General features: G+C 40.9%; 1 protein-coding gene across 1 annotated transcript in view; it reads right to left on the reverse strand.

Annotated features, from left to right (window-relative positions):
* Window positions 1-645: 645 nt before the first annotated feature.
* LOC141141565 (visual pigment-like receptor peropsin) overlaps window positions 646-26,431 on the reverse strand; it is a 70,198-nt gene continuing 44,412 nt past the window's right edge. The window contains exons 3-6 of the mRNA XM_073629155.1: window positions 16,779-16,878; window positions 15,603-15,707; window positions 3,273-3,496; window positions 646-1,684 (exon numbers count right to left, since the gene is read on the reverse strand). Coding sequence (XP_073485256.1) covers window positions 1,226-1,684; window positions 3,273-3,496; window positions 15,603-15,707; window positions 16,779-16,878 — 888 coding nt within the window. The 3' untranslated portion in view covers window positions 646-1,225. The remainder of the gene's footprint in view (window positions 1,685-3,272; window positions 3,497-15,602; window positions 15,708-16,778; window positions 16,879-26,431) is intronic.

Here is a 26,431-nt window from a genome sequence, read left to right on the forward strand (position 1 = left end):
CTACTCAGCAACTGATTAGACAAACCTCAGTTTTTAACTGTCATCATCAAGTTGTTTGGTATTGTAATGATTTGGGATGTTCCACGTTAAACAATGCCAATTTGTTTTAGATTTTTCTAGGAATGCTGCAACTAATTATGTGTCAGCTGCCATTGTTCTAATGACAATGGGGTTAATTTACTAATGGTATACTGATTGTTTACTTAGCTTGGTGGATAATATGAAGCTGTGTTCACTTTGATCTTCCAGTCTTGTGCAAGCAAGAATCATGATTTTTTAAAATTTCCCTTGTATATGATTGTGTATTCACAGCGAACAAAGTTTCATCTCATTTACTAAGCTAAGTGAATTTTCACCTTTTAAGTGAACAATTTTTTTAGGTAAATGATAATAGTCAACACTATAATGGATACATTTCCAGTACATACTTCCAATTTTAAAATGAGCTTCTGTGAACAAAAACATAAAATTGAGCATATCACAACATCAGAAGTACATTTTCTACAAATGTTAGTACAATAGAAGCGGTATACATTGTAATATATACATTAAAAAAATTACAAAAGGTAATGTTATTATACTTCATAACTTACTGGAAGAGTGTATATGGTGTTAAGTCATGGCAAAAAATGAAGTGAAGTCAAGTGTTATTTATTTAGAATGGGACAGAAAATACGGTATGTTACAACCATATACTTTGCAATTTGCACAGAACTATAACAGTGAAATAATTATGAAAACATATTTAAAACAGCATAGAAAACTAAACTTTCATCCTTGCCTTCAAGATGACCTGATGGCTGCCATAGAAGATTGCTGCTTTGCTTTAGGCAGGCTTGGCTGTTGCCTAGGTGGTCTTCCCCCAAGCACAATTCCTTTTGCTGGTTATTAGATGACTCAGACTAATTTGTTAAGATTTCTATCAATGTTAATTACTTCTTTTGATGTCAGCAGATTGCCTATTATACTATGAAGGTGATGAAAAAAGCATGGCTTTTTAACTTATCACTTTAAGGTATATATACAACCATTTCCTTCAGAGATTATGAAGGCAAAATGTTGTTACCTATAAGGCAGGTGTGTATTTTTACTGCTTCAAATAATATATTCAACTACAGACCAAGTGATGCATATAAAGACAGCATAATTCAAAAAGTCTTGCATTTTCTCTTTGTTTTTATTAAAAAAAAATGTAATGAATCGTTGTATAACATGATCATACAACTCACAGCCGATCACACTGATAACTTGGGTTTTCAGGTTCTATATTTAGCCGACAGGTATAGACATCTTTCGTTTTAAGTGGTGGGGTATTGCTGGGACTTCCCACTCCAGAGTCTTGACTTGGTGCTACCTGTGGTACTTCTTCAGGATGCTCAATATGCTTCTGTTCTGTGAAATTAGCACGGGGGTCCTGTTTATGTTTCAGACGTTTGAAACGTTTTAGTCTGACAGGGTTCTTTCCGCTTGCCTTTGTGCACGGAAGCAAGATACCAAGGTCCTTTCTGAACTTAGAGCTCATCCCAAAATAAATCAGAGGATTGTAGAAACTTGCAGATTTAGCAAAAAGAGCTGCTAGTATACTGGTAAGATTGGGGACAAAATATCCCCATGCTGACCACATAGATATCACAGCATAGGGAGACCAGGCAATTATAAAGGCTGTGCAAATGACGATGGAAACCTATAAAGAGAACATAGGAACACATTTTAAAACAGAAGCAATTGCAAAATGTGCACCACTGTATTGTTTCACTAATGCATGCTGAAGGAGGCTGCTAGCAAACCCATGATAACTGCTTAAGGGCCCACCACTCAGGCTGTCAAGGTTTGATGAGTTGGATGCCGCTTACTAGTGGGGATGCAGGCTGAGTTAATGTCTGTCCAGACCCAAAGCATACTGCAAAAATAGGAAGATATAGCCCAGCTGCCGCGCACCTCATCCAACCCAAGTGGTTAGCAGATAAAAGCAGCCTCTGCTTGATTCATTCAGACCACAACTTCAACATGTTTCGCCCCACCCTCAGGGCTTAATCATGGAGAACCTAAGGTGGGGTGAAACATGTTGGAGTGAATGAATCAAGCGGTGGCTGCTTTTACCTTCCAACCACTCGGGCTGGGTAAGGTGTGCGGTGGGCTATCTCTTCCTATTTTTGCAGTATGTTAGCAAACCCAGCCACATGCTTACCTCTTGAGGTTTAGCCTCAGAATGAGAATTACTTGGGACAACAAATGTCTTTGAGCAGAAAATGTTAGTAGCACTAATCTGAGTCTTTTAGTGTTTTGTTAGATACACTAGTGGATTACTACTGGTGGGAAAGGGAGAATAATTTGCTTTCCTGGCTTTAGCTGGGTATATGGTGCAGAAACAGAAGACAGGGGCTGTCACCCTAGAAACTTACACCACAAAATAGTTTTTCTTTGGGGTCTGTAGCACCTGCCACATTATGGTCTACAGGTAGACAAACAGCATAATGCACAGTTAAAATAGTTAAAATAGTTCTCAACTGTTTAAACTGCCAAAACTATAAAAATAACACATTTATTTAGGCAGTGGTTAAACCCAGACTCCCTGGCAGACACTGTTCAGGTGCAAACCATTTGTTTTTCTCCACTAGGGATAGGGGATAGAATAGAGGACTTTCCCTATCCTTGTGAGGAAGCCGGGAGAGGTGAAAAGCATCAAGCAATGTTGGTTCCCAGGAAGGGGACACTGTTGTATGCAATAAATTTGTTTACAACTAATAAAAATGGCAAGAGTAGCTAAGAGTAGAGTGCGGCTAATACATTTTTTAGAACTCACATGTTGTTAAATAAGTACTATAGAAAGACCACTCATTCCCCACTACCACTGGAGAAGAAAATAATTAGTAACTTCAATGGGTAGGACAGAAAACTGCAAGGTCAAGGCATATATATAAAGCAAATTTGGGGAGAGAAGGGATGCGTTAGTCAGATTTGGGAGAGAAGGGGTGCATTAGTCAGATGCAGTTTTTGGTATTTATACTTGATAACACAAGAAAAATAAGGTGTAGCAAATTTCTAACTGATAGTCAATGAGCCAGGTCCATCCTTTTAAAAGTTTTGGGTCTCAGTGTCCATAAATACTATAGAGACTCAATAATTTAAAAAATAGCAGAATGTGATTTTTAGTTATAACAGAAACACGGTCCATACAAAACAGTTGAACAGTACTGATATTAGAAAATCATACAATACATCCAATAATATTCTAAATCCGTCTTTATATATTTCAGTATAAAGATACATACCCTGGTCACATCTCGTTCCATCTTTCTTTGTCTGTCTGATAAATTTGCTTCAGTAGTTAAAGCACGACTTGATTTAACAGTGTTGATAATAGAAACATAGCAAAAGACCATGACCATAACAGGCAGGAAGAAACAGCAAATAAATATGGACACAATATAAGACTTGAATATAGTGGAGAAACTGGCTTTAGTCCAGTCTATTTCACATGTTCCATACAAACGATCTAAGAAAAGCAGAAACAAATTACTTAGTATTGGTATTTCAAATATTCTGAAATTGGGAAAAAGTGAAAATTAATAAAAATATATGCATGCAGTTCTGATGAATTTCTAGGTACTTAAAGTGGAAGTAAACCCATCCATAAAACAGTTTCATTTCTGGCATGTGCCGAAAATGTAACACTCCCATTGGTTGTGCTCTCAACCAAGCTGTCAAACCATCCAATGGCTGGTGTCATAACTGATCACATGAGCAGCATCATGGCAGTTGTAGATGTAGCAGTTGGTTACCGCTAGTTACTAACACCCACCAAATCACCCTGCTGCCAGACCCCCATCATTCACCTCTGAGACAATGAGCAGTCATTTGCGTAGTTTTGTTTCGTTTATTGCGGGATACAACTTGGTTGGGGTAAAGGAAGATATGGGATGCCCATAGCACTTATTGAATTGTCATCACATTTTGCAGAACGTTGATTAGCGGCTTTAGCTCTGAAAATGATGCACTTCTAACATTCACAGTCTATTTCCTCTGAATATCTCCACTGCAGACTATTGCTCCTCTTCCTCTGCACTCACTCCTGCAGATTATCACTCCTCTAGATTCCTCTCTTCTTGTACAAATCCTCTACTGCAAAACTGTTAGACTCCTGTATCATCACTTCCAGTTATACAAAAAGGGTCACTCTGAATAACCCCAGTTTGCTGGCTGTACTTGAATGGTGTTGCTTCAGCAAATCAGTAAGCCAGAGGCATGCAATACCTCTCCCTGGCAGCTCAGTGAATTTGGTAGCTATATAGTCTCTCGGAAGGTATTACCAGAGTGCTTTACCAGGCCGAGATACTCGGTACCTCTCCCCGACGGCCTAGCACACGGTAATAAGCGGACTACTGTTCCCAGCCAGTCCATAACTGCAAACACTGTGTTCCCCGGCCACAGCATTCTGCACTACTGTCAACAATTCTCCTTTTGATTCTTTCACACTGACCTTCTCCTGTGTGCAAGTTCTGTGTTCTCTGGTCACAGAACTTTGTTCAACTCTCCTCAGTCCTACTGTTGCGTCTCCTTCACCGATCTTCTCCTGTGTGCAAGTCCTGTGTTCCCCGGTCACAGCAGCTTGACACCAACTCCATGATGAAGATCTTTATCCAGGAATACATCCTAGCAGCTCCTCCATCCCTCCTCTGTGCTCGGCGCGCCCCCTCCTTTTCTCCTGCACTGTCAGAACTCCCTGGCAGCATGTGACCCCCAGCTTATATGGGAGGCCTGCCCCCTGCCAATACCGAATGGTAATTGGTCAGAGCTCCTCACATGAGCTGCCTGCCACTCAAACCTCAGGTCCAACCTCTGTTCCAGAACAATCTTCCTGAAAGCAAGGGCGGCGCTTCTGAGTCAGAGCACAGGTGGTCACACCCACCACTACACTAAACACTCCCAATCTCAAATCAAAACAAACAGGCCTTAACTTACAGCACAGGCCTGTCTAAATTTGCCTACACTGATATCTTAAACCCAGAAAAATCCTATTCTAGCACCTACCTTCTGGTAGAGGGTGCTACATTCACCCCCACTAAAATCACATCTGTCCTCAGCGGTGGAGGAATACATTTGAAAAATACTTCCTGAACCCAGGAGGAAAAGCATCCCATATCAATTAGTTGGATGGAGAAGGAAGAAAAACACAAACATGGATGGGGAAACATTGTATAAAAGTACAAAATGAAACATGTACACTGTGACCATTTGCACACTTTTTACATCCTAACTACAGATCCCTGCAGCTAGTGTTACATACAAGTGGAACCAGAGCACTGCTCCCTTGGGAGGAATACTCTGCTTACCACAGGTCTTCATCTGTTCCAACGGTGGAGATGGACAGCCGTCACATCCCAAGGTTTCCTAAAAGAAGACACAAACAAACAAACACACAAACTAACTGTACATACTAACTGTATATTAACACTTCACCAGGCAGAGGGTGTTATAATCCTCTACTTGGTGACAGAAACAAACATATTATTTTCAAACTTTTTTCAAAAGTGACATGTGAAAATGTCTCCTGGTAAGTACAATTAAACACATATGCCCATAGGCAGATAAACTTTCTGTTTGGCTCCTAAACAAAGGAGTCCTTCTTGAAAAGTAGTTTTTGGCTCCTAGACAAAGGAGTCCTTTCCTTTTCTTGGAAAAGTGACTAGCAAAGGGTTTTAGCAAGGACAGCCCACCATAGTGTCCATGATATTGTCCTTATCAGGCACCCTGGGTGGCAGACTTTGTGTGTGCCCTGCAGTAATGGTGGTCATTGGGGAAACCCACCCTAACCCCACTGCAGCCCAGCAGTCCTGATGGGTGCTCTTACCTGAGGCTAAACAGCACAGTAGTCCAACTTACAGGTAATAGCGTGGGTCCAGCAAACTCCGGCTATCCCTTTCCCCTCTGACAGACACAGAGTAACTTCTAGTGTTCTGACCCGCTTTAACTACTAGAACATTGTCCCTGTGTATAGCACACCCAAGCCTCCACTCTCAATGGATGTCCTTGAAACGGGCCCAAACCTCGCTCTCAGGCACCCGTTTTGGCTTGGGTACATGCAAGTAGTCCCAGACCAGGTCATTCTCCCACTGCTCCCAGGAGTCTTCAACAACGTCCATGATCTGGGCTGAAAGGTATGGATAGTCCAGGCCCCACTCCAAAGCGACCCTCCTCTGCACTTCTCGCTGAAACCAGGAAAACCTGGGCAACTCCTTAGGCTTCCCCCAGGCAGGCAGGACACACGATTCAGAGACCTTACTCACCCATTGGCGGTAAATAATCACTTTGGTTTTAGTAGTAGAGGGCGAACTGGTGAAGAGGTGGTAAGATTGATCCTGGGGTTGCACTGGGCGCTGTGGTTCCTCCACTGGGGTTGCGGTGGATGGAGAATTTTCTGTGCACCGTGGCTCCTCATCACTAGAAGAAGCCTCCTCTGGGGAAGACCAATCAAACAGCTTCTCCACAGATCCAAATTCCTCCAGCATTCTGGGCGAACCGCAGTCCATGACCCAGCCCTCGCTCACCTCGTCCGGCTCACCTGAGGGATCCCCCTCCTGCAGCATGGATTCCTTCCGGACAGGCACAGCAAGGGTCTTACTTGTAGCCGGCTCTTCAGGGAGATCAACCGGAGGCCGCACACTAACACTTGCAACCTTCGGACCCCTGGCCAGGCCACAGGTCTTCCCGACATCTTCTTCTTCTTTGACATCCTGGAACTCAGAGATGGATGAGCTCGGTGAAAGTTCCTTCATTGTTGGGGTAGGTGACACATGGCCCTCCCCGGCCTTCCAGGTCACCTGCAGCTGTGGCATACATAGTCCAGTGAGTAGACTCATGGAGTAGTACTTTGTCTCTTGCTGCACTGGTCCTAAGCAGGTAAATGGATTCCCACAATGACTCCAGCCGTAGGTCGATGACACCTGGGACATATCATACACAGCCATACCACTCCTCCGACTACCCCCAAGGCAAGTCCTCTGGTGAGTTCCAGCCGAATGCCAGTGTCAACCAGCACCCGATCCTGCACATCAGGCGACTCTGGCTCATGTCTGGCATGTAGCACGCTGAATACTTGTTAGCTCTCCGCTGGGGCGTAACTCCACCCACTCACTTGTTGGTTCTGCGTGCGAGGAACTGTAAGCATACATTTTCAGTGTTTGTCAGAGTGACACCTGGTGGCAGGCACTGTTGAATTGCAGGCACTGTCCAAGTTTAGCTTTGAAGCTGCGTCACATAGCGGACTGAAAGCAGGCAAACTTTGCAGCAGTCACCATTAACACAGGAAAGTTTCTCCATTGCAATGTCCTACCGTAAGGAACTGACCGTGTAGACCCTGTCAACGACACCCCCTTGTGGCTAGGTTACTAAGAGCAACAGTAGACATCCACAAACTTATTTTTCACTCTCCCTGTGTTAGGCAGGCTTAATAAAGTCATTCACATTTTGCAAACAGTGGGTAATGCCCGCACTGTGCAAAGCGCCAGACATATTTGTAATCCAATGAGCGCGATCGCTCGCCGTGGTTGCCACGGGTGATAGCACATGGTTACAGTCACTGAGTTGCAGGGCTTATCGCTGTTGTGAGTGTCCATTGGTACAACTGAGTGCAGGGAGCGGGCAGGCAGCGCCCATCCTGGATGGTTGCTATGGGCAACAACACTTGGCAACAAGCTTGGTTTTGGTTGCTATGGGCAACAGCATGTAACAAAGTCAGTTTAAAGGCAAACACATAGTCCTTTTCCTCAGTATATCCCAAACTTGGCAAAACAAGCAAAGTCTCCCCCGGCTTTTAGTGGTTGCTAGGGGCGACGGCCAGCAGGTTAATCGTGAAGGTGGATTTTGGTGGGACCTCCAAATGTAGCGGTTGGTTACAACTAGTTACTAACATCCACCAAATCACCCTGCTGCCAGACCCCCATCTATCACCTCTGAGACAATGAGCAGTCATTTGCCTAGTTTTGTTGCGTTTATTGCAGGATACAACTTGGTTATGGTAAAGGAAGATATGGAATGCCTATAGCACTTATTGAATTGTCATCACATTTTGCAGAACATTGATTAGCAGCTTTAGCCCTGAAAATGATGCACTTCTAACATTCACAGTCTATTTCCTCTGAATATCTCCACTGCAGACTATTGCTCCTCTTCCTCTACACTCAATCCTGCAGATTATCACTCCTCTAGATTCCTCTCTTCTTGTACAAATCCTCTACTGCAAAACTGCAAATCTGTTAGACTCCTGTATCATCACTTCCAGTAATACAAAAAGGGATCACTCTGAATAACCCCAGTTTGCTGGCTGTACTTGAATGGTGTTGCTTCAGCAAATCAGTAAGCCAGAGGCATGCAATACCTCTCCCTGGCGGCTCAGTGAATTTGGTAGCTACACAGTCTCTTGGAAGGTATTACCAGAGTGCTTTACCATGCCAGAGATACTCGGTACCTCTCCCTGATGGCCTAGCACACGATAATAAGCGGACTACTGTTCCCAGCCAGTCCGTAACTGCAAACGCTGCGTTCCCCGGCCACAGTATTCTGCATTACTCTCAACAATTCTCCTTTTGCTTCTTTCACACTGACCTTCTCCTGTGTGCAAGTTCTGTGTTCCCCGATCACAGAACTTTGTGTTGCTCTCCTCAGTCCTACTGTTGCGTCTCCTTCACCGATCTTCTCCTGTGTGCAAGTCCTGTGTTCCCCGGTCACAGCAGCTTGACACCAACTCCATGATGAAGATCTTTATCCAGGAATAAATCCTAGCAGCTCCTCCATCCCTCCTCCGCACTTGGCGTGCCCCCCACGTGGGGACGCCCTGCGGCAGCTACCTAAAACTACATTCTCCTTTTCTCCTGCACCGTCAGAACTCCCTGGCAGCATGTGACCCCAGCTTATATGGGAGGCCTGCCCCCTGCCAATACCGAATGGTAATTGGTCAGAGCTCCTCACATGAGCTGCCTGCCACTCAAACCTCAGGTCCAACCTCTGTTCCAGCACAATCTTCCTCAAAGCAGGGGAGGTGCTTCTGAGTCAGAGCACAGGTGGTCACACCCACCACTACACTAAACACTCCCAATCTCAAATCAAAACAAACAGGCCTAACTTACAGCACAGGCCTGTCTAAATTTGCCTACATTGATATCTTAAACCCAGAAAAATCCTTCTGGTAGAGGGTGCTACATAGATTAAACAGAGGCAAAGATGGCAGCTTCCTCTCTGAAAATGATAGGAGGGTTTACTTACACTTTAATGAAAATGTTTCTTTGCTGACCCTACATAGTAAGCTATCTACTGTTTCCTGTACTGCCACTTGATCTTTGTGTTGTCTATTGACTACATCAAGAACAGTGAATACGTTTGACTCATCACATTCGTATATTAAAGCTGAAATCAGAAAGGGCACAGTGGGACTAATTTGCAATTACTATGCACCCACAATGTATGCATGCATGTGCATAGGCTGCAGCACAAATATGTTGAGTTTATTAAGTGTGGTTCACTATGAAATAAATACTCTGGTGTCCAAATATGCATTGCTTGAGTCATGGAATGCCAAGAACAAAAATTTCATTTTCTCCCATTTTTTGCATGTCTATCTAACTGTTGTTACCATACATACATACATACATACATACCAAGTAGGAATTAATCCTCATTAAGGGCACACTACTATTATTATCATTAAAAATCACCAAAAACGCCATAGTGAATGAAATAGGGGGTATTGTACAGAGTACAGTATGTGTGTATCTTTGTGTGCTTGCACTAAAGTTAACACACACCAGCTTGTGTATGAGTTTCCAATGATAAATATTCATGCATGCAATGCATTCTTCCTCTGATAGCATGACGCATGGGCTTTTAGACCTGCTGCTTGGCTTGCGTACATGCGTATTTTATTGCATAATGAGGATTTTATAGCAGCCCTAATACCTGAACATTCACTAAATAAAAAAATATTATCATTACCTTGGTTGTTTTACTATTGAGTGCATATAATGGAAAGACTGGTTCAGCTGTAATTATATTATTTTGTGATTTCACTGCTTAGTTCAGACTCCAATAAAAATTACAATATGCTAGAATGTTTCACTGAATTTGGAAAACAAAATTTTAATTACTTTCTCTTGGGTGTGTAAAAAGGGGGCATTGAAACTCTTGCAAAGTCAATTTTTATCCCAAGCGTACATTTTTAGCTCAAGTGTCCTGGCACTTTAAATGCTTTAAAAATGTCTGCAGTTTGTGAATTCACCTTCTCAGCTCATCATCTGCTCTCTGCTTCCTTTCAGGTACACTGAATTATAATCTGCTTTATTGTCTGAGTGAAAACATCCTGTGTAAAAAATTACCCTGGGTGAATCTCTTCCTGCTTTAGTTTACCCTCTGCTTTACTGGCTGTCTGTGTGTAAATTTACACCAAGTGTAACTCTCTCATTGCTCTGGTATGTTGAGGTAACCTTTGTTTTACTGATTGTCTGTGTGAAAACTCATCCTACTGTATGTTATCTTCTATCAATCTTATGGAAACAGATTTATCTTCCTGTTTGATCAGAGAGAGCTTTAAAACCTGGCTTGTCTTGTATGATAAGGTTGCTCTTGCACCCATTGGTCCTTTATCAGTTTCCAGTTGATTAATCGACAAGCATTCCCTATCAATATTCTGATACCATTAGAGCAGTCTTTGAGGGTAGGCACTTTTGCTACCTGGGGCATTGGTTCTCTTGTAATATCAGTTTGTATTCAAAGTTTCACTTTTTAGCCCAATTGTCCTGGCTGTTTGAACAAGGCACTTTAAATAGGGCAGAAACAAGACAGCATATACAAACAGTGCTCCTGACAGACTACAGGTGAACCTATATTTCCCCATCCAGCTTTTTCCTTCCGAGTTTGTCTACTGCTCTTGCCAACCTATATCATACTCTCTGTACCACTCTCTCACAATAGTGCCTTCTCTCCTTAAACTCTCATCCATATACCCTTCTTTTCCACTTCACAGCCTATACATATTACCATAAATCATGCCCTCTCCCTATTACTGCACTTATTACCTCCTGCTTATTCTTAACCCACAGGCTGACATAACGTTCAGAACACTGGGACATATGCAATCTCGCTTCTATCTTGCTTTCCTCACCCTCTTGCTTCTCCTATCTACAGAGAATATCTCACCCAGTCCTGGCCCTCTGCTATTTTTCACCCACACACCCAGCACTCTTCTTTATCTGCCAGCCCTGAAATCCACATGCTTTAATTCTTATTTCTCTGCTTCCAAGAACTAGCTATCCCTTTTCATATGCCCTCTCGAATGCCTGCTCTATCAGTAACCAGCTCAACTCTGTCCATTACCTTTTTATGTCCAACTCCCTTAACCTACTTGCCCATACCCTAACCTGACTTCAAGAATCGAACTCTACCTCTCCAGCTGCCCTCTCTCATGTTGGTCTCCGTTGGACTCACTCACGCAAACTAAGTGGACAAAAAGGATGTGGGGCTGGAAACCCTTCTATTCCTGCTAATCACTTTACAAGGTTTTCCCCTCACTACATGTAGAATTAGGTCCCAGCTCCTACAACCCTGGCAAACAGATGACACCAGAAGTCTCAAAGGACATAGCCTCATCTTAAGTGTGGCATAAAAATAGGTCTCTGCAAGACTTTGCCATGTATAAAGCTATCCTCCTAAAACATAATGCCGCGTACACACGGTCGGACTTTTCATCTACAAAAGTCCAACGGACGCCGACGGACTAAAGCTGGCTGGTAATCCGATCGTGTGTGGGCTTCTCCGGACTTTCAGCAGACTTTTTCAGCCTCAAATCCGACGGACTTTAGATTTGAAACATGCTTCAAATCTTTACGTCGTAACTACGACGGACCCCGAAATCCGCTCGTCTGTGTGCTAGTCCGACGGACAAAAACCCATGCTAGGGCAGCTATTGGCTACTGGCTATGAACTTCCTTATTTTAGTCCGGTGTACGTCATCACGTACGAATCCGTCGGACTTTTGTGTGGTCGTGTGTAGGCAAGTCCGTTCGTTAGAAAGTCTGCTGCAAGTCCGCCGAAAGTCCGCCGGAAGTCTGTCGGACAGGCTGTCGGACTTTTGTAGACGAAAAGTCCGACCGTGTGTACGCGGCATAACATTTCATTCCCTGCTGACAAACAGCTTTATTTTATCTCTTTCATTGAAACCCTCTCATCCAGTTATTGTCCTTTTCCACCATTAACTTTCTACTTTGTCCCCCACTGCCATCTACAACTAACTAAACAAGATGCATGTAGTTTGTGATGAGATGGTCATTGTCCAAATATCTTCCCAAATAACTTATCATCTATATCACCACATCAATGCTCTCCTCTTTTGATCCTGTCACTACAGAGAGGATTGCAAAAGTTTTCTCTGATGCCCATCTCACCACCTGCCCCTTGGCCCCCATTCCCTCACAACTACTCACGTCACCCTTTTACTTTATTCTTTATTTTCTTACTCACCTCCTCGATCTCTCCCATTCTACTTGCATCTTCCACGCTCCTCTAAAACATGCATTGGTTTCCCTGATACTTAAAAAGCTTTTGCTGTTTATATATAGCACGGAAACTGGTGGCTAGATTCTGGCTTTCCTCACATATTCCCACCAGGAAACAATGGGTGGAACAGGTCAATTACATCCTTATAAGATAGCAGTTAACATATCAGCACAGAAACGCAACTCGTAAATTTTATTCTATTTGGCAGGCCTGGTTGGAAACCCCAGGTTTAGCGCCTTCACACGTAGTTTTGAACAGGCTACTACAAGTATAAAGGGCATGCATATATGCATACTTTGCTAACTCTTACCTTAGGGCAGTTACTTACATACTATAATTTTCAGTATCTAAGAATGACCCATAACTATACTCTCTGTTTATCAGGGGGCACATTTTCTCAGGGTGTGGTAGGATGAAGGTGACCGTACGCAATATCTGGCCTGTTGGCCATACGTCTCTATGTTTCGGCTAGGTGGGTTAATACCCACTTACCAAATATTGCTGTTTGTTATTTATTTTCTTTTACTCTTTTATTTAGTTCTTTTAGTGTTACATGATCCTAGTATATTGCTAAGTGCCCCTCTGCTGATTTCATACTCCTGAACCATGCTGACAATTTGTTACTGGTATTGTAAGGGTGGACTCTGATTTCCAGGACACGTTATTGTTCCTTCATAATATGTCTACAAATTTAATGTTATGTAACCCGGACTATTTTCTTTTCAATTATGTTATGCCATATTCATCGTAACCTGTGTTGTATGACTATTGGCACAATAAAAACTTTTTCTGATGAGCTTTTGCTGGACCCCACCACTCTAAACTTCCTAAGATACAACTCCTTGCTCCCATTTAGCTCCAAACTCCTAGAATGCCTAGTTTAAACCTGTCCGGGATACTACCTCACTGAAAACAATAATTTTGACCCCTTACAGTCTGGCTTTTGCCCACAACACTCTATGGAAACTGCACAGTTTACCACTACCTTGGCTTCCAAGATTTTCCTCTTTCCTGATTCTACACCTACCTACCTAAGCTCTCCTTCAATATCACCTATAAATCTACCTCCCCCTCTCCTCTCCCTCTTTCTGTAGGGGTCCCTCAAGGCTGTATTTCTTTTGTTTTCTATCTACAGCGCTTATTTTGGTCAGTTGGTAACCTTGCATGGCTTGCAATACCATCTCTATGCTAATAATACTCAAATCTATCTCTCTACTCAATAGCTCACCCCTTCAGTCTCCTTGTGCATCACTATTCTACTAACCAACATATCAGTATGGATGTCAAATCACTTCCAAAAACTCTTTCATAAACTGAGTTCATATTATTTACTCCCTCATGCCTCCCTGGATTTCTATTGAGATTAATAGCATAGCTATCCTTCTCTCACCTTAAACCAGGATGATAGGTGTAATCCTGGAATTCAGTCTCTCCTTTCAGTCCCACATCCAAGCACATTCCAAAGTGGCTTCACCTATGTAACATTTTCCAAAACACACCCCTTCTTAACCAACGTAACCACCAAGCTACTAATTAACTCTCTTGTTATCTCTCTATCAATGCAACTCCCTCCTCATTGGCCTCCCACTACACAGGTTATTCCCTCTACATTATATAATGAATTCTACTACCAGACTCATCCACATTGCAATCACAGTGTCTGTCACCCCTCTCTGCCAATCCCTCTGTTTTCTGATCGCCCAACAAATACTCTTCAAAATATTAAGATTAACTGTCAGAGACAAGCACAATTCTGCCCTTAGCTGTATCACCAACATCATATTAAAATATCAACCAAGCTGTCCACTTAGCTCCTCCCAAAACCTGCCCTATAGCTCACTTATCACCTCCTTCCATGCTTTCCTCTAGGACTTCTCTAGAGCCTCTGCCATTCTCTGGACTTTTCTAGAGCCTCTCCCATCCTCTGGAGCCTCTTACACCAGCCTGCCTGTATGGCTTTCTACTGCTCTTTCTTCTTTTAAGTGGTATTGAACCTCAGAAAAAAGAAAAAAACTTACTTTAGAATGAAGCCTTGCAGCAGCGCCCAGGCACCACTGAGGGAGCTGACATGTTCCTTTGGTGTTTCTTTCGGGATCGCTGGCTCCGGCGCTGTGAGTTGCCGAAGCTGCGATGACATCACTCCCACGCATGTGCATGGGAGCCCTCCATTCCAGCAATATCCGGCAGGATGTGCCGGACCTGCAGAGCACATGCACCGCTGAAGTCAGTGGCTGTATGCTGGGTCAATACCTGCACAGTTTAGGAGATATTCTTTTCACCTACAGGTAAGCCTTATTATAGGCTTACCTGTAGGCAAAAATCACAAAGCGGGGTATACAACCGCTTTAAGGCAATCTCTGTAAACTAATTTTTTCAGGAATGCCTATTCTGCCTCTAGCTAGCAACTGAATTTTACTTTATTGAACAGCCCATCCCCATACAGTTATTAACTTTTGTATCACGTCCTCCTCCCCTTAGATTGTAAGCTTTCATGAGCAGACCCCCAACCCTTCTTATTTAAATTATATTGTAACTGTACTGTCTCCCTTTATTCTTTAAAGCCCCATGCAAACTATTGGTGCCATATAAATCCTGAATGATAATAATATTATTAATAATAATAATAATAATATTATTTATGGTATTAAAATGAGCTAGAAGTTAGTGTGTATAAGTACAGGATAAAATATGATCTGACAAACAGGTGGAATTATAATGGACGTATTATAATTTACTTTTTATCTGTACAGCACATGGTAACACTAACACATTCCAATATTATTTTGAGTAAATAAGTACTCTTTGTTTCCCATGAATAAAAAAATGCTGTTCCTAACCTCCCAGCCTAGACAGCTTAGATCACCTGATTTCTACGTACTATTTATTAGAAACTATTGTATATTTCATGCAAATATGGTTGTCTCCATGTGCATATACTGTGCATAAATACCTGTAAAAATTCTAAGCTTTAACTTCCTGATTTGTGTTTGCATTTATTAACACACTGTAAAAAGCAGACAAAAACAAGTTACAAATGTCCATTTAATCAGGCACCTTACCTCTATAGCTTCCCCATCCTAGAAGAGGAGCTGCTGACCAAAACAAGGCTGCAATCCATATAAGTACCAGAGACACAGCAATGCTGTTTTTGCTAATGCAGTTGGCTGTAACATTACAGAAACATATGTTATACAGAGTATGCATAATGTAGAGGACACTCAAGGAACAGAGGAAAAAAAAATGAAAGGAGAATGGACATTTAAGATTTCAAGGAGGTCCATACACTTTGACTTTTTTATGCAATATATCTATAGTTTTATATAATTTTATATATATATATATATATATATATATATATATATATAAGTTATATATCTATAAGTTTTAAATGTGTTAAAAGTCAGTGTATTTAGTGGTACATTGTATCATGATTGCATAAATATGCAGCAAAATTGTGAATACAGTATAAAGCGAAAGAGAGTAAAGAAAATTAAGTGAATGTTAAGAGAGACCTCCTTACTGTGTTATGGGGATGTAAAACAAATATTTGTGCATACAGTTTAGTTTGTCTAGCTCAGTGTATGCACCACTTGTATGACTGCACATAATGTAGGGACTGATTCCACCTCATTTGTTCCAGTTAGAAATTATTTTACAATGTAGAGATGAAATTCGTGGGTCCTGCATTGGGTACTCTAGTGGATTACATTTGCTGTTGGTCTGTTGGATTTATAAGAATATTACCACCTTGAAAAGTATGGATTTAAAGGATAAGTTCACCCTTTGAAAAAAATAAATAGTAAATACGCATATTTTTGCAGGTAAACAAAATGTGCATTCATTATTTTTTTTTCACAGAAGCCTGCAGTGTATTGCACCCATTATCAGTGGGTCATGGGTGCAATTTCAGGCTCCTGCTAAAGCTTTCTGCCCATACCTCTGTACAGGCTTTCTGTTTAAAAGCTGCAGGAAGTCAATAAGCTATGAGAACGCTCACCAGCACCCTAAATATGGGTGTAATGTGTAAAATGCTCCAAAACGCGAACTTATCCTTTAAGCAGAAATTTTGAGAAGGATGCACTAACCACTCACATATATTCTACTTTACTGAAGTTAGAGAATTCACTTGATCATTATAAGTATTATGTCTACTACTTCCAATAAGTGTTGGAAGTGTTTGGTAGGAACATATAAACTGGTATTAAATAACTTATTCCATGTTGTTTCAATCTTACCTCTTTGAGGATGACATCCTTTAATATAGCGAGTTACACTGATAAGAGTTAGCGTGTTTATACTGGCCAAACCAAACAGCAGAGTAAGAAAACCATCAACCTGTAATTGAAATGTAAAAGTTAAGATTTTGTATTCACTCTCATAGCATCATCCTCAAAACTGTGAAAAGTCTGGAATTTAACTGACAGATTTTAGTGATTAATTCCTGAGACTGAAGAAGCTACATTATTTGAAACACAAATACAAACAGTGGGTCTAAAGCAGGCCATAGATGATGCGATTTTCTTCTCTGCAACAGTCAGTGTTGATGTGGAAATCCTTATTGTGTGCGCCCGGCAGGGGGGTGTGGAGAACTATCCCTTTCAGGAGAACACAGTGAATATTGCTAGCAGTTATAGCTGCTGGCAATAATCACATGCTCGAAATTCGACATGCTGGCTGTACCCAAGTCGATCCATGGATCGACTTGGGTACAATCAGTCTGCCAATACATGGATCTAATCTTGCCCAGTCCCTGCTGAGCTGGCCAAGATTTGAACCATCTATAGCTGGCTTAAGTTGGCCATTTTTATCTAATCAGACCAAGCTTAAACAAACTTATTGAATATACAAAAGTAGCCTTACATGACCAAACATTGGCAAAATGATTTTTAAACATGACAAAAAAATAATTCAGCCAGGTTTTAATTTCTTAATTCTCTGCACATCAATTGTTTTGTCAAATCTTTATTGAATTGTCATGACAATCTTTTTGTCTATGGCCATCCTAGGGTTCACAGGCTCACTTAAACCCCAAAACAATAAAACAAAATGTATTATCACTGATGGCCAACCTACTATTTAATACAAATGGCCTCGAGTGCAGTCCTAACATTGTCAACAAAGGGCCGCACTTATTATTTAGTGAATGTAATTCTACAGAAAGCTGTCAGAGGCTGCAGACATGCACCAGGAGATGGTAAATGATTATGGGCATGCTACATAGGATGGTTAGAGACTACACAGGAAATGATTGGAAATTATGAATGACCAAATATACGTACTATAGGAGTTGTTGGAGACAGGGGACATCCTTCAGAAGACAGTCACAGTGTGGAGACACCTTACTGGAGATGTCTAGATTGCTTCACTGTTGTTAGAGCCACTTTACAAATCAATGCTTCCACGTTTGTGCTCTCTACAGCCCCATTAAAAATACTTTTCCCAAATTGATATTTCTTTCAACATGGTCTATTATATAATCAAACAGAAAAGGAAGAGGAATATGTCACACAGAAAACCTAAGATAATGTGAAACAAATAACCCAAATCAATTAAATACTGAAATTCAGTCTAAAGAATGTTTCCTTCAGTGACTTGATAAAGTATCTAGCCAAGAATAATTTGTCTGCAGATGCCCTAAGGGCTGTGTAATATGTGTCAAAGGACAGCATGCACCCCCCGGGGCCGCAGGTTGGGCACCAGGATTTTTATATATTTATTTTTACCAGTGCTTACACGTGGTAGCTGCATTTGTTTCCCTTTAATTTCACCTAACGATCCTGCCAGTAACAAACGTCCTGTCCTAGGGTGACAATACTTAAAGTGATTGTAAAGATTCCCGTTTTTGTTTTTTTTAAATAACAAACATGTCATACTTACCTCCACTGTGCAGTTTGTTTTGCACAGAGTGGCCCCGAACACCGACTTCTGGGGTCCCTCGGCGGCTCTCGCAGCTCCTCCTCTTATTAGATAACTCCCTAGGAGAAGCACTTTCCCGAGAGCGTTACCTTGCGGGTGCGCTCCCGAGTCCAGCATTTGCGTCCATAGGCACGAATGCCACACTCGGTCCCACCCCCCAGCGCCTGCATCATTGGATTTGATTGACAGCAGCAGGAGCCAATGGCTGCGCTGCTATCAATCTATCACATCAAGAGCAGAGAACCATGGGCAAAGAAAGAGCGTGTCTCCGCCAGGTGAAACTTCAGGGCACAGGTAAGTAAAACGGGGGGGCTGGGGGACCGGTGACTGCCAGGTGTTTTTTCACCTTATCGCATAGGATGCATTAAGGTGAAAAAACACAAGGGTTTACAACCCCTTTAATTATTGTGACATATGTACAGTGCATCTGGAAAGTATTCACAGTGCTTAATTTTTTCCACATTTTGTTATGTTACAGTCTTATTCCAAAATTCATTAAATTCATTATTTTTCTCTTGAAATCTTTGCAAATTTATTAAAAATAATAAAGAGGAGCTCTGTCAGAGTAACTATCTGGTTCTTGGTCACCTCCCTGACTAAGACCCTTCTCCCCTGATCACTCAGTTTGGCCAGGCGGCCCGCTCTAGGAAGAGTTCTGGTGGTTTCAAACTTCTCCCATTTAGAAATGATGGAGGCCACTGTGCTCATTGGGACCTTCAATGCTGCAGAAATGTTTCTGTACCCTTCCCCAGATCTGTGCCTCGATACAATCCTGTCTCTGAGGTCTACAGACAATTCCTTGGACTTCATGGCTTGGTTTGTGCACTGTTAACTGTGGGACCATATCCAATCTACTAAATTTACCACAGGTGGACTCCAATCAAGTTGTAGAAACATCTCAAGGATGAGTAGTGGAAACAGGATGCACCTAAGTTCAATTTTGAGTGTCATGACAAAGGCTGTGAATACGTATGTACATGTGATTTAAAAAGAAATAAATAAATATTTTTTTAATAAATTTGCAAAGATTTCAAACAAACTTCTTTCATGTTGTCATTATGGTGTATTGTTTGTAGAATTTTAAGGAAAATAATGAATTTAATCCATGTTGGGATAAGGTTGTAACATAAGAAAGTGTGGAAAAAGTGAAGCGCTTTGAATACTTTCTGGATGCACTGTATATAAGGGTAGTATTGTCACCTTAGGCTTCTCTCCTGATTCAAACTACAATCACACCCTCTCATAGCCCCATACCATGGAGCAGGAGATGTTCTGTTGTTCACGGAGAAAACTGGGAGGGCTGTTAGCATTGTGTGAAATTTTAGTTACAAGGACACTGGATTTTTTTCATGATCAAAAGGTGTTTTTATTTACTTACAGAAAATTTACTTAAACTGAAAACAGAAAACTACTGCAGCCACCACATCTGAGGACTGGTACAAAGCCACACAAAAGTACTGATGATGAAAAAGTGACTTATTCCAACCAATCAGATTACATGTTTTATCATTTTATAAAGGTCAATAAAGGTTGATTTGCCCAAAATTTACTCCAGATACCTAATTATTGTGGCCATTGCTGCTGTTTTATAATATGAAAGCCTGAAACTCGCCATCCATCCCATTGTAGTGATAACTGACGGTGCATTAAACTTTTTCTCCCAAATCGTAAACTTTTTATACACAATGATGAAAATACATGTAAACACATCATTGGGGATTGCATTTTATCCAACCCTATTTAATGTGAAATTAAAATATTTTTTTTAGCTAAGCTTTAAATTCCATGACACCCAATAAGCATAGCAATACTTGGCCATCAATAAAGTGAAACAATTTTCTTTCAATTTTAGAGGTGTCTCACCTCATGAACCCTGGCTATTCTTCTAATCTTTTTTAAATACAGTTCTAGTTTTAATATGGAGGTCTACATCACTTGACCCTTGCTGGCTAACCTTGACCCAGTGTAAGGCTAACAGAAAACCCATTTCCATTTCAGGCAGTTTTATTTTTAAAAGTTATAATTTGTTCACATTAGCCGTTATGCTTTACCTCAACAGTTTAAACATAAGCTAATAAAAAAAAATAGTTCTGCTGATATAAAAAAAACAGTCACCTAGATGTCCCTGCACATACCTGCAGCAAGCTTCCAAAATTCTTATGTCACTGCTGAATGCTGGACTGTTCTAACAAGCAAAGCTTCAACACTTCCGGCTAGTTCCCCACCCTTTCCTGTCTCCTGCACATTCCTGTATGCCATTATAGCTTAAGGTCAAAGTTATGATGACTGATTCTTTAATAAGGAATAAATTAGGAGCAGGCTTTAATAGCAAACTCCTTCGCTACCCAGAATTGTAGAAACATTGCCTGGCATAACTGGCTGCAATTTGGACTTCATGACACATACAACATGTATGTGCAGGAACTTCTAGGTGCTTATCTTTAAGACTTGCAACAGTTTTTTTATTTAAATGCCAAGGTTTCTTTGGGTGAAAGCTAAGAAAGCTAAGAAATGTATTTGTAATGACCTTTGTACTAAGGCAAAGTATTTGTCATCATTATGCCAGAGGGCATTTGACATCATGACTAAGTGATTACCTGATAGTGGAACAGTCATAAACTATCCTAAGAGATTAACAATGAATCTTTCTTTTACATTTCAAGTACTGTAACACCAGAGCCTCAGGCAAAGAGAATTGTATCACTTTTGTAAAAAATGATGATTAATTGCCTCATAGGTAAAGATTGAATGCCCCAAAGCTACTATGGGTGTTACTTAGCACATCTTTGCCATCATCGAGAAATGTAAACCAGCCCTATTTAATGAGACAAAAAGCAAAAAACAAGATCCTTTATTTAAATCAAACAGTCAAAGTTTATATTTCAGTAATCTATATTGAAAAAATCCAAAAATAAATAAAAACAATGACTATATCTTGCTTTCCCTTTAACAGGAGAAAGATCTGTTATAACAAATGGTCAAACAACTAGAGAAAAACAAATAATGAGAAATCAGTGGAAGAACAATTATTCCATTATTTGCTCTTTGGTTACAAGGTTACAACTATTCAGTTAGTATAAAAATTGTAAAACGTGGACTACTTATTTATTTGCTGAATGTTGTGTCGTTCCTCCCATCCCCTCCCCAAACAGGAGTAAGGGGATACCACTGCCCTAATAACAACGTACTGTTAGTAAGTTAGGATATCACCTAATAAGGTAATATTATAATAATTAGTCAATTGACATCAAGGGGAAAGTGATGGATTCTTGCCCTTAACCCCCTTCTGCAAGTTACCAGAGAATTTGGTGGCTACATTTGGTTTACTACCAAACCTGATTTGTTTAGTTAACTTGGAAAGTTGTCCACTTAACCACTGGGCCATGGACTGTAAAAAACAACTAGGCAAACGATCAGACACCTACTGATTTAGTCGTTTATGCAAACATCATAATTAAGAGGTATATAAAACAGGCAAAACTGGATAAAGCTAAAACCAGAGAGACAGCTAACAAAATCAAATCAAACTTGTGAATCATGGCTCTGTTAAGAGTTTATACTGCATTAGGGAAATTAATATCACCAGTTTATACAAGCTTATTCTTTTGTACTAAAAAAACTACATAAAACTAAGGCAAACTCTGAACTTAAGACAGCATGCTGCCTGTGTCATACTAAAAAGCATGCTGAGAAAACAAAATGTCTAGATGTTACTTGAACTGCAGAGAGTCTTGTGAGTTATTAGCAGCTCTTTACTCTATCTTCATATCTACTTCTGGATTTACTCACAAGTGTGAAGAGATGGTTAAACATTAATGAAAAAGAGTATGTGCGAATTGATAATGGGGTATTTTCTTGGAGCCAAAAGCTATGTTTTACTAGGCCAAAAGTTACTTTTAAAACTATGAAAAGAAGGCAAGTAAAACACAACACAACAGAGATGAAGGGACACAATCCATGGGAAAAATAATAATTTATATGAATATAGGACACCCCTGGTCATCCTAAAGTAGAACAATAGGCAAAATGTTTTTTATTTTGGATAGAATAAGGCAGGGTAATAATCCCTGTTGGTTTATATTTTGCCATCTGAGCCCCATTGAGGGGATTAACTTTCACTTCCTGTCCCATAGCCAAAATAGGAAGTGAGAGGAAATTCCTGAAAATTAAGAGAATCGCTTGGGGCCCTCCGGCCACCAGAACTAGTGTCCCCATTGGGAGATTTTCCTTCTATTACTTTTCTGAGGGAAACCCAAAATTAGGGATTTTCATTTACTTTCACTTTCCATAATAATGGTAAACAAGACTAGTAGAGAGGATGACTCTCCCTAATGGGGCCACGGAGAGCGATAGAATCTGACAGGTGTTCTAATCTCTCTCCACTCTATCCAAAACTAAAGAAAAGGTTATGCCTTTCATTATACTCTAATGCCCCATACACACGATCAGAAATTCCGCCAGCAAAAGTCAGATGTGAGCTTTTGGTCGGAAATTCTGACTGTGTGTATGCTCCATCTTACTTTTGCTGGCGGAATTCCCGCCAGCAAAAGATTGAGAGCAGGTTCTTTATTTTCCCGCAGGAAAAAGTTCCTATCGGAAATTCAGTTCGTCTGTATGCAATTTCGATGAGCAAAAAACAACGCGTGCTCAGAATCAAGTACGAGACTGAAGCGCTCGGTCTGCTAAAACTAGCGTTCATAATGGAGATAGCACATTCGTCACGTTCTAAATTTTTGGATCTTTTAATGCAGCACATTCTTTTGTTCTTTATAATGCTAGAAGAATGAAGTTGTTTTGCTGCTGATATTCACACAGAGTTCTCACAAACTTATTTCTTTATTATTTCTTGTGATCTCCTTAACCTTCCTGGCGGTATGATTATTTCATATTTTTGATGCTGAAAGTGGTACAATTATTTTGCTGGGAAATTTAGCATTTTATAATGTAGGCATGTAATTCTTAGGAATAACTTGATTAAATCTGTCCAAACCAGAGTCTAGTAGACATCCCGGGTATGATAAAGTTTGAAACACGAAATCATAAATTATAATATAATAAATAACTATAAATAATTATACCAAATGATAATATAATAAAAAAAAATATTCAATAATGTAATCAAATCAAAAACACTGAAATTTGCTCAGTTGCAGAATTGTCGCTGTCATTACTTTTCAGTGTTTGGTGACAGATCTCCTCACAAATCACTACCGCTCAATTCTGCGAGTGATTCTAATTTATTATCGCTGTTTTCTAGCTGGTCTAAAACCATTTTTGATGTAAAGGGACGGTTTGGTTTGGTTGCTATGGACAATCTCCAGTTTCCAGGCAGAAAGAACAGTTTTTATAATATAAAACTGCATGCAGGGCACTGGAGAAACCACTAGGGACAAAAGGGAGGTGAAATAATTTCATACAGTAATGTAATCTGTAAGATTACAGTGTACTGTATGTATAGTGTGTGTTTCACTTTTTGAATTTGGCACCGTTCTCCATCCCCATCGCAACGCTCGCAGGGAACGGAGATTAGCTCCGTGATGAATCGAGTGGAGGACGAGCAGCTCACATTGCAGGGAGACATCTCAGGATCCAGGGGACAAGGTAAGTAAGCTCTTCCTGGATCCTGTGATGAGATCCCAAGTCTGGCTTGGGGTTACCGCTTTTGGTTCTGAAATTCCAACCGAAGGCAGGCTCAGGAATACCACCAGGGAGGTTAATAATATTTTTAGTTATTAAAGCCAGATCTCCATAATAATGTTTAGAATTATTTTTTATAGTGTTTTTTTTGTTTTTTTTTCTTTAAATCAAGATCTACTTTTTTTTGATTATTTTAAAACTATTTTCTAGTGATATCCATAATTTTTTTTTTGTGTGTGTCAAGTTACCACAACAACATTATTATCTTGTATTTTTTAACCTCAAGGAGGTTGGTGTCCCTTGTTAATTTGACAATGCATTTTTGAAATGTACCTGCCTACTCACAAACAAACTGTTCTTTTTAATAAAAACACATAGGCAAGTATTTGCTGAAAACAAAATTATCATTTATTCTGGATCATACCAAAAGAAAGAGGGAAGGCAACGCTGGAGAAACTGCAGAAATTTGCAAAGCCTTTGGACCCCAGGGCAGACATCAACTATTTGAAAAAGAAAATTGGTAGCCTGAGGAGTCCATACAACAGGGAGCACAATCTGGTCCTGGACTCCGAGAGATCAGTAACATCAGCAGATCACATTTATGTCCCCAGGCTGTAGTACTACAACAGCCTGCATCTTCTGTCAGACCAGACTGAACCCAGGCCATCACACTCTTGTCTTACTTCCACGCTTCCCTGCACACTGTGGCTTTGTTCGTCGAGTTGTGGCAGGAGGTGGAGGAGGTGGAGGAGGTATAGGAGGAGGAGGATGAACAAACTCAGAAAGGTGTGTATTTTCTGTCATTTGGCCACTCAACCCCTTATTTAGGGTCTGTAAAATGATGTTCTCGTATAAGAGGCGTTGTCCCTCCTCCATTTCCTGCATTTTTGCTGCTACTATGCAGCCATAGCCCTCTTGAACGCTGGGGGGGGGTCTCTCAGGGTTGCATGAGCATCCAGAATGAGGGCAAGTGCTGCCTCCTCCATGTTCCTCCCCTTTCTGGGCCTTTTGGGTGGAAGGCGGAGGGGAGGGACCTGGGATTGGGTCAGTCCCCTGGACCCATAGTAAAACAAAGAATTCGCCCTGGGACTTTGAATGAAGTGGGTACCGTTTCCGCCAGTAAACATAACAGTAGTAAATGCAGTATATGGTTTATTCAAGTAAAATTGTTTACATGCATAGATAACACCAACAGTTGCCAATCCAAAAAAAAGGATATATAAACAAGAAATACTGGTACAGTACATGGATGTAATAGCTGTCATAGTACACGGACATCTTACTACCCGACTAGTTTTGCGAGATCCAGCTCGCTCTTCAGGGGTGGATGTGTGTAACAATGTACCTAGGATGAAAAAAGTATATATTTGGCAAAATGGCACAGTATTAGTTATAAAGGCACAGGGTAGGAGGGGTTATGGGTCCCCATACTCACCACTGAGCTTGACCATGGCTACAGGTGTGCGGCTCCAAGACAGCAGCAGCAGGTGCCTCACCAGGGAGCTGAGGGGGCGGAGTCAGATGGGACCCCACCAGGGGCCAAACAGAGAGCAGGCATGGCTTGGGTGTAGTGATGTAACCCTAGAGACCTTGTTAGTTCATAAAGAGTATAGGCTGTGAACATATGTATGTTTGTCAGGCATCTAAAGTAGTAAAGTAGAATCAATAAGTATTAGCATAAAGATATGTATGCATGAATGAAAGGCCTGGGCCCAAAGATGGTAGGGACATGGAGATGGTTAGAAACATAGGATAACAGAGGGATACTAACAGGTCCACTGGGCCCAGCCACCTCCTGGTTGCCACTTCCCCCTGCCACCTCCTGGCTGCCACATTCCACAGCCTCCTCATATCTGCCACATTCCAGACCCTCATCCTGGCTGAGGCTTTCCTGTGTATAAAAAAGGGACATAGTTTTAGTTTTTGCTTCATCAATTACACACAATTTTCTGCTCATGACTGTTGCAAATTGAATGTTAATAAATAGAAAAGACTATCATTCTGACCTTAGCATTTTTCATTCTTGTCCCAATCATTTTTGGCCACTACTGTCTATTGATATTTAAACACTTTTTGTTCAATCATTTATTTCTTATCAATAATAAAATCTAGTTAACAGCATTCATTTTAGGACAAGAAATATGTAGAAAAATACTATACCTGCCTCAAGCTGGGCTCCTCACTTCTTCCTGGATGGAAGGCCCAGGTTGGTCCTCGGAAGCCTCAGCTGGGGTGGAAGGAAGTGTGGAAACTGATGACCTCACTTCAGTCTGGTCTTCCAGAAAATGCATTTTGTTGTAGTACCACAGACTGGGTACATACACGTCCTCTGCTG

This window comes from Aquarana catesbeiana, linkage group LG04, assembly GCF_042186555.1.
Source record: "Aquarana catesbeiana isolate 2022-GZ linkage group LG04, ASM4218655v1, whole genome shotgun sequence".
In the NCBI taxonomy this organism is placed as follows: Eukaryota; Metazoa; Chordata; class Amphibia; order Anura; family Ranidae; genus Aquarana; species Aquarana catesbeiana.